The following is a 17,234-nucleotide window of genomic DNA, read 5'->3' on the forward strand; positions in this document are numbered from 1 at the left end:
TACTCGGTATGGCCTTAATCAAAGGAAGTTGGTAGGGGTGATTGGTGGTGGTGGGTGATATCTGGCGTTAGTATATTGTTTATAGGGGAGAGAAGAAGAGGTACGATATGGGTTTGGCGTTTGGATCGATCGATAGATTAGCATCAATGAACGCACATGATGCCTACGAATAAGCCCCCCCTTTCCCCTTTTTTGTTTTTGGCGTGACCCACGGGATTGATAAGCTGGAAACATAACAAGGCTTCACGGATTTCCATCTATGAATGAATATACCCTAAGAGAACTATCCTCCCCGGCTATAGCTAATTCCTTAGCGGCGTGCTGTGGCCGCCACGAGAGTTGCACGACGCTTTTCGCGAGGCATAGCCTAGAAAGGTAGAGAAGAGAAAACGTTAGTGCTGTATGTCTTCTTTCATTGGCGTTACGTCCAGTCGGAGGTGTAGGGGGTAAGGGGAAGGGGGGAGGGGGGAGGGAGGAAGGCTTACTCTGGTCCTAGGTTAAGCGTAGAAGATATACCGAGGGAGGTCTTGTCGATCGAATAGATCGAGATCTTGCCCACCTCGGTGCCCACCGCTAGTAGCAGTGTGCCACCACCATTCTCGTTCTTGTCTTCTTGGGGCAGGAAGTCGATGGCCGTGACGGGATGTGTCTCCGGTATCGTGGTTATGCAAGAGATGCTGACTGGGTCCGTAGATTCGGCTGATGGTGCTGGTCGCCGCCATATCTTGACTTGCTTGTCCCGGCCAGCGGTCGCGAAGACGATGGCATCGTCGGTTAGCGGCGCCCAGGTCGCGTCGAGGATCATCCGCGAGTGGCCCTTGGGGTTCGACTGCAGCAGCTTGTAGCTCTGCCCGGCGACGCCGTCCCGCTCGAAGACCGCCCACTGCCGGTCGCGCCCGACGCTGAGCAGGTACCTGTCGTCGGGGGAGAAGCGCAGGCGCGTCGTGGTCAGCGAGTGCGCCGTCAGCGGCGGCTTCACCTCGGTCCATTTCTCCGTCTCGAACAGCCGGATCACGGCGTGGTTGATCGAGCTCGCCTTGCATGCGCTAGCCACGAGGGTCCCGTCGTGGCTGACGGCCAGGCACGAGATCTCGTACCCGTGCCCGTAGAGCTTCTCGACCTCGGGCCAGAGCGTGTGCCGCGAGAGGCTGTCCTCGAGGGGCGGGTGGTCGATCTCGAGCGCGGACTTGCGGACCGTCGACCCTGGGTCCAGCGCATCTCGGTCTGTCTCGGGATTGGCGGGCTGGACCACCTCGTGATCATCGTCGACAGCATCGATCGCCTTGTTCGAGAGCCCCAGCACCGGCATGTTGGCCGCGTCCGGCAGCGCCTCGATGTCCCGCCCGCCGCCGATGCCGATGCCGCACAGCGTGCTCAGCAGCCGCGCGACCGCTTTCGGCTCGTCGAACACGCGCATCAGCTTCTCGTCGGCGCCGGAGACGAAGCTCGAGTCCCCGAGCGAGTCGATACAGTTGAGGTCGTACCCGTGGATCTGCGGCCGCGCCATCTCGTGCCACGTCCGCTGGCCACGTCCGCTCCAGCGCGCGTGCAGCCGCGTCGTCTGGTCCGCGCTCGTCGAGAGTAGGTACTCGCCGCTCTTCGACCACGCGATCCCCGTCACCGGCCGCGTGTGCCCGCTGATGCCGATGCGCGGGAGCCACTGGTCCTGCGCCTGGTGGTGGTCCCACAGCCGCCAGCTGCCGGTGCGGCCCAGACACACCACCGAGCTTCCGTCCGGAGACCAGAGGCCCGTCCAGAACCCGCCCGTGCTGCCCGTCGCGGTCGTCGCGCCCTTCTCCCGGCTGATCTCGCCGAGCCGGACCGTGGTGACCCAGATGCCCGAGGACGGGTCGGCTTCCCATATCGCTAGCGTGTTGTCCGCGGACGTTGAAAGGAGCTGCGGCTTTCCGGTTGCGGGATCCGAGTACCACTTGGCGCTGTAGATCCAGTCATCGTGCCCGAGCAGGAGTGCCTCGAAGGTGATGGAAAAGTCCTGGCTCGCGGTGTGCAGCCGATGGGCCTTGTTCGAGGGGGACCGTCCCGGCATGAAGGCGCCCAGGGACGCATCGCCCCCGTTGGCACTAGCGGCTGGCAGTTCTTGGCCCTGGTGGAAGCGCCAGAGGCGGACGTATTTGTCCTGACTCGCGGATGCCAGGATCAGGTCGCTCCCGTGGTCGTTGCTGTTCTCCCATGCGAAATCCAGAGACCGGATCCAGCCTTCGTGGCCCGATAGGGTCGCCTGGAGTTGGAACTCGGGGTTGGTGCGGGACCTGGCGAGGAAGACTTGGACGATGTCCTTTGTTCCTGCTACGGCTAGAACCAAGGCCCCGTTGCTGTCGTCATCCTCGCCGAGGGTACTCAGAGCTATCGAGAGGGGGAAGAATTTTGGTGTGGTCTTTATCGTTTGCAACAAACGGACTTGGCCGTCGTTAAATTCCCATACTTTTACAGTAGCGTCTGCTGCTCCGGTAGCAAATACTCTAGGGGTTGAGCCTTGCTGTGGTCTTCTCTGGTGAAGAGTGGCTATGCAGTTGATGGCAGCCGTGTGTTCGTGCACAGTCTGGATGCACTCGGCAACACTGCTGTCATCACCATCGCCACCATCATCTAACAGATCCCAGACCTTGAGACACTGGTCGTCTGCGCCGGTGAGCAGGTACGTCTTGAACTCCCCGTCCAGCTTGGGAAGAAAGCTGACGGCCTTGACGACATCCTTGTGTCCTGGGATAAAACTGGTTACACCCCTAGGCCGAGAGGACTAGAAAGGGAAGAAAGAATAAATGACTGGTTAGATAAATTTAAATTTAAATTGGAATTCAAGAATAGAATAGAATAAAATAGGAAATAGGAAATAGGAAATAGGTCACACCTACATGTGGTCGCCAGAGAGCGATATTCGAGTCGGCACCGAAAGCTACGATGCCATCTTTGCTCCAATCTGCGACAGCAGTATGTCTATTAGCACCGGCGGAGAGGTATTCTATACCAACCCGATGATTATTATCCATATCCAAGTCTGATGTAGGATGTTTGTCTTTGTTGGATGAAGATGTTATAGGTAAGTAAGTAAGTACTAAGTACCTAATTCTAATTATCTTGGGTATTTAGCAAACCATGTACCTCTTTTTTTTCTTTTTTTTCTTTTTTTTCTTCTTCTTTTTTTCTTCTTTTTGGGGGATCTTTTTGGTAAAGAGAGGCTCGTGATTGGATGGTAACTAGTAAGAGAAGTCTTCGACAGCTGCCAAATACCCTTTTATCAGGTGTTACCAGCCAACGAAATCCCCCATACTAGCACGAGTTACCTGTGTAACCTAGCACATACATAGCACAGAGTAGTACTATTGATGTACACATAATAGGTACATATGTACTTCCTTTCTCACATACAGTTATATATATGTCTGTGAGCACTTGAAGCTTGCCACTCACCAATGATGGTATATAAACCTTCATCTAGTCAGTAGGTATAAAATAAGAAAATATCATATGTTGGGTTGAAAAGATTGAGGACAAGAGAAATATCTGTTAGGAAAACTGTTTCCTATGTTTCCATTTTGGCAACACATAATGGGAAATAACCTTGTAGCAAACCCCCTTTTTATAATACATCCATTCCCCTTGGTTTCATGGGATAATATGTGATAGTGGTTGTTTGTAAATTGGGGAAATTTTAGATTTCGGGGATTAATACCGGAGATTTAGGTAATGGGACATCTAGATGGTCGTTTCGATTAATAATAATAATAACGTAGATCCAATGTTAGACACAAGCAACAAGCATGTTGTCACCTTAGGTAGTCTTCTCCTTTCGTCTCCTTCTCCTTCTTCTTCTTCTTCCTACAGGGCGACGAAGATGCTGTAAGAGGAAAGGGGAAGGGGAAGGGGGGGACAGATGGACGAATCAAATGGCTGGGCATGTATAAAAAGAAACCAACAGCTGTATGTAATACCTTAAACACATAGAAACCTAGATACATGTTAGATAAACCTAGTATATAGTAGTAGTATATAGCGAGCGAGCGAGAAGAGAGGAACCATCCATCCATCCATCCATCATCCATGCTGGGATGACGAACAAAAAGACCCCTGTTCATTTTCTTCCTCCTTTTCCCCCCTTACCCATAAACCATATCCTATTTTCAATATTCCAAAATAGCCGCCCTTAACCACCAGAACTAAAAACCTGACAAACGCCTTTTCTTCCACCCTTCCCTTCATTGCCGCCAAGCAAGAAGTTGAGTTGAGCGAGAAAAGAAAATAAGAGGAAGCATGATGGATGCGTGCCCGACCGGCCACCACAACAACCCACGTGCACACCACAGCTAGCTCGGGCACCTGATCATCAGACTTAGGTACATTCTTTTCTTTGGGCGCCGACCAAATGATGGAGGATCCACCCGAAAGATAATGGATGATGAGGTTTTTTATTTTGCTTCCACCGAAAGACGGACGAACGTACGAACGAACGAACGAACGAACGAAGCGAAACAAAACGAACGATCCATTCATCCTAGTACTCACACTCGCTCACTCGTCTTCCACCCTTCCCCTGCTCTCTCGCTTTATCTCTACATGTATCTCTCGCCCCCCCCCCCCCCCCCCCCCCCTTTCCCATTTTCTCTCTTGTCTTGGCTAACTAGGTAGGTAAGTAGTGGGCAGCCGCAGTAGCAGCAGTAGGTGCTAGGTTAGGCATGTACTGTACTGTAGGTCAGTTAGGTACCAGGTAGGTTAGGCATGTGCCTTGGGTTAGGTAGGTAGGTAGGTAGCTATGCTAACATGCAACCAATCACCTGTCTACCCGCTACCGCATCATCTCGGCTACGTACGCAGCTTCGAATTCTCAATACGCATTTTCCATCTTCTTTCTTTTTCTCTCCTTTCTCTTTTTCTAGAAAGACGCTATTTCCTTCTTTACATCCTTACCCTCTTCGCTTCCCTATCCCATTTCATCCCATACCACCCTATCCCCTTCTACCTATGGGCATTTTAGAATTCCGATGCCTTAAAACGCCACCAGGTTTGGGGTAAAGGGGGGGAAGTAGAAGGGGGATCCGGAGGGGGAGGAGGGGCTACAATGAGGCGTTTTTCACCCCCTCTTGCGGGCTTGAAAAGCTTCCTGAGGGCCGCCACGCAATGCCGTTCGGTCCGTGTCGACGACTACCAGCGTGACGACACAAGACGAACGACAGGTATAGAAAAAGAGAGAGAGAAAGAAAAAGGGGTGGGTGGACATCGTGAAGTTTGGGAGATGATCCTTACATCGAGGACGATGTGTGGATAGGGGGATGGGCAATAGGAGGTAAGCTTGGTTCTTTTTCTTCTGTCACGAGATTTATTATTAGTAGTAGTATTCTTAGATAAGTATATAGCTACTTAGCTTATTGACTTTACATCATATTTTGCAAAGCGTAGGTAGTGCTGTAATTTCTGTAGCATCGGTTTTTGTCAGCAGGAGTTTGGCTTAGGAACAATCCTTTTCCACTACTTACCTACATAGGTACTTCTGTGGCTGCAGCTACTAAATACAACGCACATACGCACTCATGCACGCTCTTAAATATTACGTGAGATGGTCAGAGATTGTCAGAACCTTGATGTGTGTGTCTGTGTCTATGTACATAGTAAGAGTGTGTGTGCGTGCACATCTACTGTACATACAGGTAATGTCCTACCTAGAGTAGAAGATTGGTCCTGTACGACTCGTCTTACCAGGGAGATTGGAGATGATCTGATCCTTAGACCTCTCGCTTAGTGAGACGTGCATGTGGTTCATTAACTGGTCGCGACCAAAAGATCTGCCAGTGGCAGGCTTCAGGGCCTTCTTCTGTGGAAATGTGACTATATTATGGTTGCGTCTCCCGGTTAAGGGGTCCTTCTGGTGAAAAATTCAGCGTGGCCTCGTCACTATTCGATGGTCCCAGGTAGTGGCTTGTATATCTCTTCAATGCTGCTTTGCGCCGGACTCCCTCGGGAAAATGTTTGATAACCTTGTAGTATTTCTTCTAGGGTGTTTTCCATGCCAGCTATTGGTCCTGGGAGGCTTTTGTTGGGCTTAGCTTCGTGTAGCTCTGTGCTACCGTCTACGTGGTGCCAACCGATCAACTGAGGTGTTCCATCCTGATGGGTCTAATTCAGTCAAAGAGCCTCACACGACTGGTAGACCCCTCTGTGATCTCTTTGCATCCGCAGTTACGTAGGCTTCTATCGCAGAGCTTCTCTTCTTCCGGGTCGTGTTTTCTGTTTTCTGTTTTCCGTTCTCTTAGAAACTACGCGCCCGATACTTCCTTTGTATAGTACATCTCAAGGCGGCCTGCGAGCGATGTTAAATGTCATTGCTACGCTGTAGGTTAGATATCTCTTCGATGATCTAAATTCGTCCTTAGTAGGTAGTAAGTAGCGTTACCGGTGACCATACCTTCTTTCGAGTCAGTATGACAAATATAGGCAATTCCCGTAGTAATACGTCGGTAAGTGAACCGAAGTCACATCGCAACGACATACCGCACACATTATAGTGGAGTTCCAACCCCAAAGGACAATACATGCTACGCTGGTGTGGCATAGACCTTGGGTCCCTGGAGCCGCGTAACTCTTATCCATAAGAACCGTGCTGGATCTTCCGAAGGACGAATCTCGGCCGGAACCAGCGGCTGTAAAACAACTGGCCAGCTTGATTATGAAGCCGCACTTAATGGTTCATATCGGACCGGTATGATACGACCACATTGTAAGGCGGTCGGATAAGGCGTCACGGGGCTTCGTTTTCAATCTGGAGTTTTTTGCACCTACCTACCAGAATCCTGTTCAGACTCATGCTCATGAAAACCCGCTCCGAGGCAGCCAATCAAACCGTATGAGATCAGATGTTCTTTTTTTTTTGAGCAGGATGCCTATCTCATCGAGTGAAACATTGACACTTTTATCTCCTTCCTTTTAGCGCTCACAGTTAATGATGGGAATAATAGTAGTAAAGGGAAAAGGGGGAAAATAATTATGCATCACTGGTTCATCTGCATACCATGATCGTATACTGTGGTAAGATGTTGTGGAACTGGACGGTCCACCTGTTGTGTCCTCAAACTGCATGTAGGACGCCGGAACGAGCAGGATCAACCGCCAGGAAAATCACACGTGCCGTAATAGCACTGGCGAAGTTGCTGTGGATAACACATTCTCATATTGGGGAATGACGTTGCTAAGAGTCGTGTCAAAGCTGACCCATCTGCAGCTACGTCTAGCTACTTGGTCGGTAAAGGCGTGCGTGCAGTTCGTGAGCAACATGTACTGTATAAGGTGTAAGTATTAGGTGTATTAGGTCTCGACCGGCTATAGTTGCAGCAAAGAGGGACGTTCCGCCCTCCCTAGCGCTGACATATCTTCTGCCAGCCCTTTTGTCAGGAACCAAATGCTAGGCGGGAAGATGGTCTATATCCTGGTAATTTGAGCGACAAGTCTGCCTCGTCGATATTATTTAGAAGTCGGCTTGTCGGGTTCACCAACCTGCTTGCAGCCCCTACAACCGCATTGGAGAATGCACGTCGCTCGATCCGGAAACCATGCCCTGGCTCTCTAGTGCCTACAGCTTCTGCTTCGCACGACATAGGCAGAAGGATTGCCCATTGATTCTATACAAGCTTTCTACGTAGTTATGATCGGCATTTCTGTCGTACTGGGGTGACGACAGATCTTGTCTTAAGAACCAAAGCTCACAAACCTAGAGCTAGGTCTTATGATAGGAGCTTTGCAGCCCGCGCGCCTGCAAGTCAGCAGCAACCCCCCCTAGACCTCTCTTCGGCAAGGGCATGTATAAATCTGCTCCTTGGGTCTCGCAGTGCCGACGTACCCATGCTGTGGCGCGGGCGAGAACATCAGATAAGGCATGGAAGCAGGTAGATCCGTTGTCTATCTTGCCGTATCGAAAGGTGAAGGAGATGACTTCATCGAAGCTTGCATGCAGCGTTATGAGGAACCCCGTCTTTTCATCAATTATATCCTCCTTTTTCCGTCAGATGACGGTGATTCCTGCATTCTCCGAACAGGTGGTACCATCGTCATTTGTGATAGAAGCCGTCAATGCAGCCCCCTCGCTCTGCCCTTCTCTAACTAGCCAGTCCTTTGCTGTCAACCGTTAAGCTACCCCGCCTCGGACATTATTATGATTATTAGGTACCTTAATGATTTTGGACTCTATGCGTAGATAGTTAAGGCGGGATGAAATTGGCATATTCCCAAAACGGGAATGCGGAACCAGGGAGTAGGGAGCAACGAGCAAGCACCAAAGCAACGACGTGTAGGATATGATACCCTCGACGACCCATCTTGCGGCTGATCCAGGCTTCTCAGCTGGTCCAGATGATCAAGAGGCCTTTCGGGTTGGCAGTCACCAACTCCCCATGACCAATGATTGGCTCTCTTAACACTCGAGTCGCTTTTAATGGGTTGCGCGGCATTAAGCCGGATATCAACGACCTCCCAAGAATAGCTTTACTGGGCTGCTGGGATAGATGAAGGCTTGGCTTTTTGCAACCTCTCTTTATATGGCTCTCTTTACATCGACACCGGATGTTTCCATTGACTCAGCGACGCAGTGAGCTGTCCAGAGCTCCCGCCAGGTTAGAATGTGTACTTAGATATGTAGGTAGATATGTAATTGGAGTCAGCTGAGCTGATGGTGTTAGCATCGAAAAGCTAGTTCATCGCGAAGCCTCACCGGATTAACCTTAGGTGATGCTTTCAATGTCCTGCTTTCTCGACTCGCATTGAAAAAGGGAGAAAAAAAGGAAATAAAAAAAGCCATTCTTGACATGAGCTGTATTAGCTCTACCATGTATGAGAACGAACATGAGGAGGATCCGGTACGAGAAGTTGAGAATAGTGACATTTTGCTGGATGCCAAGCCTTCATGATGGATTGATATGCTTGGCGTGAGCTTTCGATCATACATATAGCAGACGCCTCCACTTGGAAATAGTAGGCGTGTTTCTGTCTTATCTGAGTCACACATAAACGACTGGCACACAGGATCCGAGCCATCTCGAGTTTGAGTCACCATAGTACATAGCTATGATTGACTGACATAATGCAGACCAGGACTCACCTTACCAATTCTTTTTCTGTTTTTTTCGACTTTGGTTTTGCTTCGATTTTATAGAAGCTGTCGCGTCGCTGTCGTCGATCGTCCTAAAATGTGTGCCGTTGGTCTCATTCCTTTTCCGAAAATATAAGACTAAAGGTAGGCGACTTAAGACCCCAAGGGTAAGGCTGCTCCTTGACGGCCCATCCCAGGGCATTCCCCATGCAAGACCGATCCCTGATTTCGTTCCAACGGGGGGTTTCGACAAGGGATCTAATTGCTCCATCTCCCGTTTATAGCACGATGGCACATACTTGAAGTATAAGAATAGCTATGGCATACGCAGTCTTTAAGTCAAAGATGCATTTAATTCTGCTCTGCGCCCAGGTGTATTATCTGATGTCGGAAACGTAGAACCCGAAAGCGTGAAAAGTTGTGTTCCAAATAGGAGGGCTATATTCGATATCACGGTATGAATAGACAGACATATAACATACCGTAGGCGTCTTAGCTCGTCTTTAATCATAAGACCGGTCATGACGTGACAGGGCGCGCATCTATAGATCGATGCTCCGTTGGAAGTTTGTATGCAAGACTAGACGCCCGTGAAAGAATGAACCCATGGCTATATGGGTGTCGGCATATATCTAAGACTCTCCTCGACTAGTAAACAAGACATGCGCCATGTCTAGGAGAGTCGATTGATGCATAAGCTCAACGGGACGAATTGGAAGTTGCGGTGTACCAAGAGCCCAGGCGTCGTGAGAGATAAGATGCAGGGACAACGAATTCATACATCTCTGTGATTGATGGATTGTAAAGGGCATGTGATAGTAATTATCGCGTGTTATATGAACCTGCAAATTCGATTTTTCTTCAAGCACGGATCACCTGGGGTCCCGTCTAGATAGGGGGAGAGAACGTGCGGAACGATGTTGCATGCGCACGTAGCCCTATGAACGAAAGCCCCTATTTGCCAATGCTAGCAGTGTCGTGGCGGTAGTATCGGTGATGGAATATACCGTATACACCTTGCTTGTCCGAATAGCTCTCCCGATGCGCCATCTTTACCGTGGTTGCGGCCCAAGCAATTGGGTTACCTAGGTGTATCCGTCTGGTCGAGACAGGTCGGTGCTACCCGTGTTCATCTTGGTCAAATTTCAAGGGCACATCCACATGGTGTCGTTATCGAGGACTCAGGAGCTCGGACAACATTGCTTGACTCGAATCGGGATTAAAAGAGACCGACAAAAAAAAATCAGCCCAGCATGTTTGCGCAGTTCCCGAATGTATGGGCGTTATACCGCAGTATGTGGACAGCCGCTCAGAAATTTCGTCGTACCAGCCTGATTTGCCGATGTGTCATACCCGAAATATTTAACTATGTAGGTAGGTAGGTAGGCTTGGGTTCTAGCTTGGTATGACTGAAAGCTAGAGACAACCGCCGCATCTTGCAGTAAAAGGGAAGTCACTTGATGAAGTGTTGCAGGACGTCTTCAACAGATCCCTTGACCGTATTATAATGAGAACAATCATTAGCAACTGTTTTCTCGAGCTGCGTGGACAAGACAAAGACAATATTGCTTGGATAATTTTTGTTATCTTCGGGAAGGCAGGCCTATCAGTCGCCTCACAGACCGGGGTAGATAGTTAAGCGCTCCTTTACGTTAGCCTCCCAAGAAGCACTGATATGCGTAATCGTGTCTGGTTATAAAGGGCGCCTGATGGGTTGCTCAGAATTGTAGGTAAAGCTGGACCCTGTGGCTGATAGTGCATCACATTAATTAGGATCGTATATTTTCCTCGCCAACTTCTTCATTACACCCGTCGAAAGTCAAAAAGGGATGTCGTTTATATGTAGTTTGGAATATGGTGGTTCTGATAACGAGATGGTTGAGAGCGTCATTGCTTGACAGAGTCGAAATGGCGGGAAAGTTTGATTGACGACGCTCCTCTTTCTGAGACCGTCATATGCTCCGAATTATGTCGGTGGGATTACTATGTCTTTTGTGTCACGAGACACGAGACACGACGTGGACTCCGGTACCGTTCCTCGGAATGCTCCAGTTGAGCCGTGCTTTTCCCCTTAAATCGATCACATGCTGCCTAGATCGCTTTGAGTAGTAGATCCCAAGACCAAAGATTGCATGATCTTCTTTCTGAATAAGCCCCGATGCGGCGGCAAAGGGGAGCCACCCGGACCACATAGTGCCACAGAGGCAATGTGTTCATACTGGCAAAACCCTGACTACCTATGTACATACCGTGCATACAAATACATACCTAGAGACGACGAGTTTGGGTTCGGCCTTGGCGCTACTGTTTTACGATGTTGTCTTGTTCACGTGGTGTGTCATTTTTTGCGTACGCCGGCTTTTTTAAAATGACGGAGGCTCGAGACCCTTCAACCCTATTGGATCTCAGCCAGACGTCTGTGATCAGTCATAAAAGGAACGTAACAAGCTAGCAGTAGTGGCGTAGAAGCCGCTGACAAGTTACCTACCAAGGTACTATACATTACCTATGCCCTATGCCCTATGCCCTGTCTTGCTGCGGACGAGGACATGGGTCTTGGGGGGGCTCATCGAGTTTATTTTAGGCGGAATCTATTTAGCATCTGCTTCCTATAGCTGTGGCACAAGTCATGATGCATAAAGTATAGGCACCTAAGGAGGGGAAACTGAAGGTGCTATAGGTATGTGATTGTATGTAAGGTGTAGATAGGTAGGTAAGTAGAATACTCGGTGACAATGCACTAAGCTATACCGTATAGAAACTTAACTTTCGAGCCCGGCTCATCATGATGACGATGTGGTCGAGTAAACGGGGTTCTGGTCCTCGGGTTAATAACTCATGCAGCTATCACGGCCCAATTCGCCTCAAGATTTTGATACCAGACGAGCGTTAGGCACGCAAATGCCTGAATTTGCTTAGGCTTAGCAGTGCATCTTGAATCCATCGTCAATGGCATCGACAACCATTCAAGAAGGGCCGTGGCGAAGAGGCAAGAGATGTTCCTCATTCAATGTTAGCAGCAAAGGTTATGTATGTACCTACAGTACATACACATAATCATCCTGTGACGGACCAAAAGCGAAGAGCAACTTGGGTGACTTGCAGCTGGGTACGGGGTGTAAACGGGGTAGGGATAAGTGCAAGGTCACTAAAAGGACGGCTTACCTGGTAAATACCAGACCGTGAAAAGTGCTGCTTGCTGGCTTGGCTGGGCTGGCTTAAGTGCTGGACGGGGGAGTCTAGGACGAACTTGGACTAAAACGGGCCTAAGGTTAGAATAGGGGGCACCTATGACGCCAATTGTCAATTGTCAATTGATGTACCATAGTAGGACCAGGTGACGGGCCAATATTCCGCGCGCAATTTCTCTCTTCAAAGTTTGTGGTTAGTGCAGATTGAAGGTCTCATGACCTCTTCTTGTAAGGGGTATCCAGAGTAGGAGTCCACTTTGGCCTAATTCGAAATTCGCGTGTTGTCGTGTGTCTTCTTGCATACATACATGCCTACATACATGCATACCCAGCATGTACTTCGTACAGTACGCATTACATACACACTACATACCTACTAACCTACACACAATGCAGTTGAATGCACATACATAGATAGTACTATGAGTATGTAGTGTGTATCCCCACTAGGATGTACTGCTGCTAAGTGCGACATGTGCGTTGCAGACAGACCTGTTCGACCGGTTGGTTGGTCTTGTTCCTGGCGATGTTCGCTAGCTTGGTGGTGGCATCGCAGGGTCCAAATGTCCAACCTTGGTTGGCAATAGTTCAGAAGGACAAGACTAGACAGACAAAACGGGCTACAACTTTGAATGTTGAAGATGCCGGTTCCAGTATGCATAGGTATTGTACACATATTAAGAAAAGAAATGGAGAGCATTCGATAAGTGACTGACCAATTACAAACTACCATGATCGAATCTTATAGGTACTGATAGTTAAGCGAAAGCAGAAGCAAAAGTAGAAACAGAGAAGTAGAAGCAGACACAGACATAGTAACAAAAACAGAAATAGAAGGAAGAGTAGATATGGATGTATGCATTTAGAAGCAAGAACATTCTGAAGTTAAAAAGCAGATTGAAAGAAACAAAACTTCAAAAGAAGCTTGGAAGTAGTGCTAATACTAGATAGCTGCATAGGGTAAGTACTACCTGATAGGTTACATATACTATATAGGACCATAGGTACCGAGCGTATGTACCTAAGGTAGGTATTACTACTAGGTACTAGGTAGGTAAGCTTAAAGGTTACCTACTAACTAGGTAGTACGTAGTACGTACATATTGAAAAAGATGGATGCAAGTGGAGCAGACGGATCTATTCGCCGGCACTAAGAAAAGCAGAAAGAGCGCCTGGATTCTGACGTTGTCTCGGAGCAAGAAAGTCTCATGATGTATCGGGCTGTGAGCAGGGATTTGCCTGTTCGTCTAAGGCCTGGTTATTACATATTCGCGGATGTAATAAGTAATGACCTACGTACATACATATGTACATATCATACCTAGGGTAGGTAGGTATGTATACATATATGTATTTCACCGTTGATAAGATAAAGATCAATTCGCTCGTGCACTCTCTCCAATATCCATCGGGACAGCAAAGTTGGTGGAGATCGTGTTCGTTTATCGTCCTTAAGTCTTAGTTATTCCCATTTTTTCTCTCTCTTTTCCAAATCTTCCCAGGGAGGTAAGGGTACTAATGTAGTATTCAATGTTAAGGTAGGGGTTCTGTGTGGGAGCACCCCGACCTACATAGTCCAAGTGCGGGGCAATTGGGTATACAAAAAGCTGGGAAACCAAGGAATTTGTGGGAGATCCAGAAAAGAAAAAAAAGGACGAGGGGTTGCGAGGCGGGGGATCTCTTTTGCAATCCATCCATTGTATCCATGGTATCCATGGTATCCATGAATGGCAAGGGGGTTACATTCAAGGTTAATACATCCATCATCCATGGATATGTTAAGTTGTTAACATCCATTGTATGAAGAGTACTATAAGTGCTAACGTAGGTACATCTATTGTCATCCATTCATCTCCATCCATCGATGATCGTATGCCCGGAAGAAACATGCAAGAGCTGGATTTGGTTTGCGGACGCCTGCTTAGTCTTCCTGTCCTGCCATGGATAACATTGATGGATTGATGAGATACATGTAGATATTTCCGAACTCTTACTTAAGAGGCTAACTCGGAAGCCTTTTCTCGTCACGATGAGCATGCGCTTCGTTGCTCAGACATATGTATGTAGGCCCGCGTCTGAGTTACACAGATGAATCGCCCATGTGCTACGCCGGCGGTTGTTTTAATGGACAAGGGTTTGTGTATCTCCTATAGTTCTCCTATAGTTTCCCGACACTATGATGTATTGGCCTATTTTGAGAGAAGTACCTCACTCCTTCTCAATGCCTATATGGATACCTACCTACTTAGCACGCATACATCACATCCCTAGTACATACATACACATATATGCAGTGCCTAGTAGGCCAACAGAACCTTTGTTAGGTACATACATAGCATACATAGCATACATAGCATATATGTATGTGCTGCTCCGTACTAGTGTTCATGTTGGTATTCCATATGTAGTCCTGGGACAGCCATCTGTGGGAAAAGAGGAAACGTTGAATAAAATGCCTAGAAAAGAAAATCATGTGATGAAAGTGCCGCTAGATTCCATGGTATCCAGATCGCCGGTTCCTCTTGACGGCCATGCTATCGTATGTATGTATGGATGTATGTATGTAAGTACATAGTATGTATGTATCTAAAGCCCGTCAAATATCTAATAAGACGTAGCTGGCTGGTCGAGTAAGTTGATAGCCAAGGGCCCAGTCTCCGACCCTGCAGATTTCGACATCTACTACAAGGTTCACTGTTCTCATTTGTTCAATCATTCAATGTTCTCTGCCACTTGAATGCAGTGTCTACGTACTCGACGTACTCTACCTACTCTACCTACTTGACGCTACATAGTACTTAAACTTCGGTTGCCGAGTCTTTAGCGCCCTAGCTGTTCGTCCGTCTTGAATCTGAACAGACCACATGAGCACGCCCCAATTTTCTAATCCCTGGCCACCTCTGCATACTAAGGTACGTGCACACTGGTGTACGTCTGCCAAGGGTTAAACATTATAAACATTATTAATTTCTGAATTTTTGAATTTTGCAGGTACTCACTCTGCTATTATTTGCCAGATATTGTTATATGTACATGTCGAGCCTCAATGCCTAGCGAGTGGGAGGAAAGATTGGACAATTGTAATCTCGAATCCAAGACAGAGTATCAAAGATAAAGGATGGAAAATGGAAAATGGAAAATGGAAAACAGACAATGCACCCAGTTTCCCTCGAAAGAAATCGACCAATGCTTTGATTGTTTCTATATGTAGGGTCGTTCGAGAGACTTATCTGCAGGCATATCCTCGACGAGTCAATGTCCCTTCCGTCGCAAGAGGCCATTGCGAAAGAATCCGTGGTCTGCATAAAACAGCAGCCCAGCGCATACATAATGTACCCTTGTAAGGTAAGAATAGGTAGGTGTGTGTACAGGTGACTCAACAAGAGACTCGTCGAGGCCTCAACCAAAATAAAAATAATAAGAAATTACTCCACGATCACAACTTGGAATATGAAAATGTCAACGTTTTGTGAAGCCATCATGAATACGATAGACATAGTAGGAACGTAGAAGTTGGGAGATCAAGATCAAGTTGGTATCTTGAGGTATGTACCCTACTTACTACCTAGTACCCTTGCTTTTAGGTATGTGTTCCGGTCCATCTTGGATCTCAATAGCCTTAATACCTAAGGCACGTATGTGTATGTACGCAGGCCTGTAAGGTACAAAACATTCAACGTATAGTAGATGGGATGAGAGGTCAGGAAGTAGTCTTAGTTTGAACCAAGTTTAATGTTAGCACTGACATCCACATTCAATGCTGTCTTCAAATCATAGGCTATCGTACTGATAATCGTAGGGTACCTACACACGACCTTAGGACCTGGCCTGTACTAACGTTTATAATTCTGCATAGATATAGTACTATGTATGTATTGCTGGGAGCCTGACTGGTGATTGGGGATTCTTCATTCGTCGGGTTATGTAGGTAGGCATGTATGTATTTTGAGCCGTCATCTCGAGCGAGACCCAAATCTTGGTGACAACCTTTTGGCCCTTTTGGCCCTTTTGGCCCTTTTGGCAACCTTTGTATTTTATTTTCATTTTCATTATTCTCTATTCTTTTCCCCTTCTATCCTTTCATTTATTTATTTATTTTTTTCACACGCATCGCCTACTTCGCAATATGTAGGTAGGTATGGAAGCTACATGGAAATACTACAATGATTATTGCATCTTCAAGTCCGTGCTTATAACATTGAAGGTTGTGCCTTAGGTACATATAGCACTGTACCATACTACCATACATATGTAATACATATGTATGTACTTTCCCAAGGTATTGTACATACATATACCTCAGGCTGTCTGTAATCCACAACCGACTGCGGCCGTCTTTTTTTTAAAGATACATCATTGGACGTACCCGTGGCTTGGTACTTTGGTACCTTCCTTCCCTCCAGCTGCGACCCCTCCTCTTTACTCTTGCTGGGCCATTCAAACACATCCATCTCCCACCTTCCCACCTGCCCTACCAACCTACATTCTATCTACCTAGTACCAAACCTCTTACCCTCTTACCATCTTTACATATCTCATACCCTCTAACCTACCATATTTCTTCCCATTTCCCCAACGCCTACCTGCGCGACTCATCGCCACTCACGTTTAGTATGTAAATTTCTATCCCTGGATGTTTCTAACTGCCTTTCATTACCTTGATTAGGAACTGGTCTCGTCTTGCAGCCATTTCGATTTCGATGATGCCGTCACCCATGTATATTTCTATTCTTGATCTTTCTCGCAGTCTAGCTAATTGCAGTGCCACAGCAAGCCGTCAAAAATCGTACCTGAAAGATAGTTTGAGTTCCTTCCGTGCCATCATCCCACAAGGTGAGTCCACTTCCTACATAACGTCCCCAGTACTCTCAGTACTTCTCAGTACTCCCAATATTCCCAGTACTAGGCATAGACTGTATAGTAAGTAGTAGGTATAGTACCTACTATTTTACCAG

General features: G+C 47.6%; 3 protein-coding genes across 3 annotated transcripts; all 3 read right to left on the reverse strand.

Moving 5' to 3' along the window:
- Window positions 1-112: 112 nt before the first annotated feature.
- Window positions 113-3,245, reverse strand: GGS25DRAFT_275494 (RNA polymerase II Elongator subunit). The gene is made up of 3 exons (XM_049257424.1): window positions 2,874-3,245; window positions 486-2,758; window positions 113-367 (listed from the first exon to the last, which is right to left on the reverse strand). Exons 1-3 carry the CDS (start codon window positions 3,006-3,008, stop codon window positions 244-246), a joined length of 2,532 nt encoding a protein of 843 aa, XP_049116570.1. The 5' UTR covers window positions 3,009-3,245; the 3' UTR covers window positions 113-243.
- Window positions 3,246-13,102: 9,857 nt separating this feature from the next.
- GGS25DRAFT_275855 (uncharacterized protein) lies at window positions 13,103-13,698 on the reverse strand. Its single transcript, XM_049257426.1, has 3 exons — window positions 13,580-13,698; window positions 13,380-13,526; window positions 13,103-13,325 (listed from the first exon to the last, which is right to left on the reverse strand). The coding sequence occupies exons 1-3, from the start codon at window positions 13,583-13,585 to the stop codon at window positions 13,194-13,196; spliced, it is 285 nt and encodes a 94-aa protein (XP_049116571.1). The 5' UTR covers window positions 13,586-13,698; the 3' UTR covers window positions 13,103-13,193.
- On the reverse strand, window positions 13,699-14,291 carry GGS25DRAFT_275848 (uncharacterized protein). Its single transcript, XM_049257425.1, has one exon. The coding sequence runs from the start codon at window positions 14,125-14,127 to the stop codon at window positions 13,813-13,815; it is 315 nt and encodes a 104-aa protein (XP_049116572.1). The 5' UTR covers window positions 14,128-14,291; the 3' UTR covers window positions 13,699-13,812.
- Between the last annotated feature and the right edge of the window lie 2,943 nt (window positions 14,292-17,234).

This window comes from Hypoxylon fragiforme, assembly GCF_022984875.1.
Source record: "Hypoxylon fragiforme strain CBS 206.31 chromosome Unknown GGS25scaffold_5, whole genome shotgun sequence".
Taxonomy (NCBI): Eukaryota; Fungi; Ascomycota; class Sordariomycetes; order Xylariales; family Hypoxylaceae; genus Hypoxylon; species Hypoxylon fragiforme.

Coding starts and splice junctions, on each gene's coding strand:
- GGS25DRAFT_275494 (XM_049257424.1), bottom strand. CDS start 3,008: ATGGATAATAATCATCGGGTTGGTATAGAATACCTCTCCGCCGGTGCT. Junction 2,759..2,873: donor TCGCTCTCTGGCGACCACAT/GTAGGTGTGACC, acceptor TTCCCTTTCTAG/TCCTCTCGGCCTAGGGGTGT. Junction 368..485: donor ACGCTTAACCTAGGACCAGA/GTAAGCCTTCCT, acceptor CTACCTTTCTAG/GCTATGCCTCGCGAAAAGCG.
- GGS25DRAFT_275855 (XM_049257426.1), bottom strand. Junction 13,326..13,379: donor GCATCCATCTTTTTCAATAT/GTACGTACTACG, acceptor TTACCTACCTAG/TACCTAGTAGTAATACCTAC.
- GGS25DRAFT_275848 (XM_049257425.1), bottom strand. CDS start 14,127: ATGGATGACAATAGATGTACCTACGTTAGCACTTATAGTACTCTTCAT.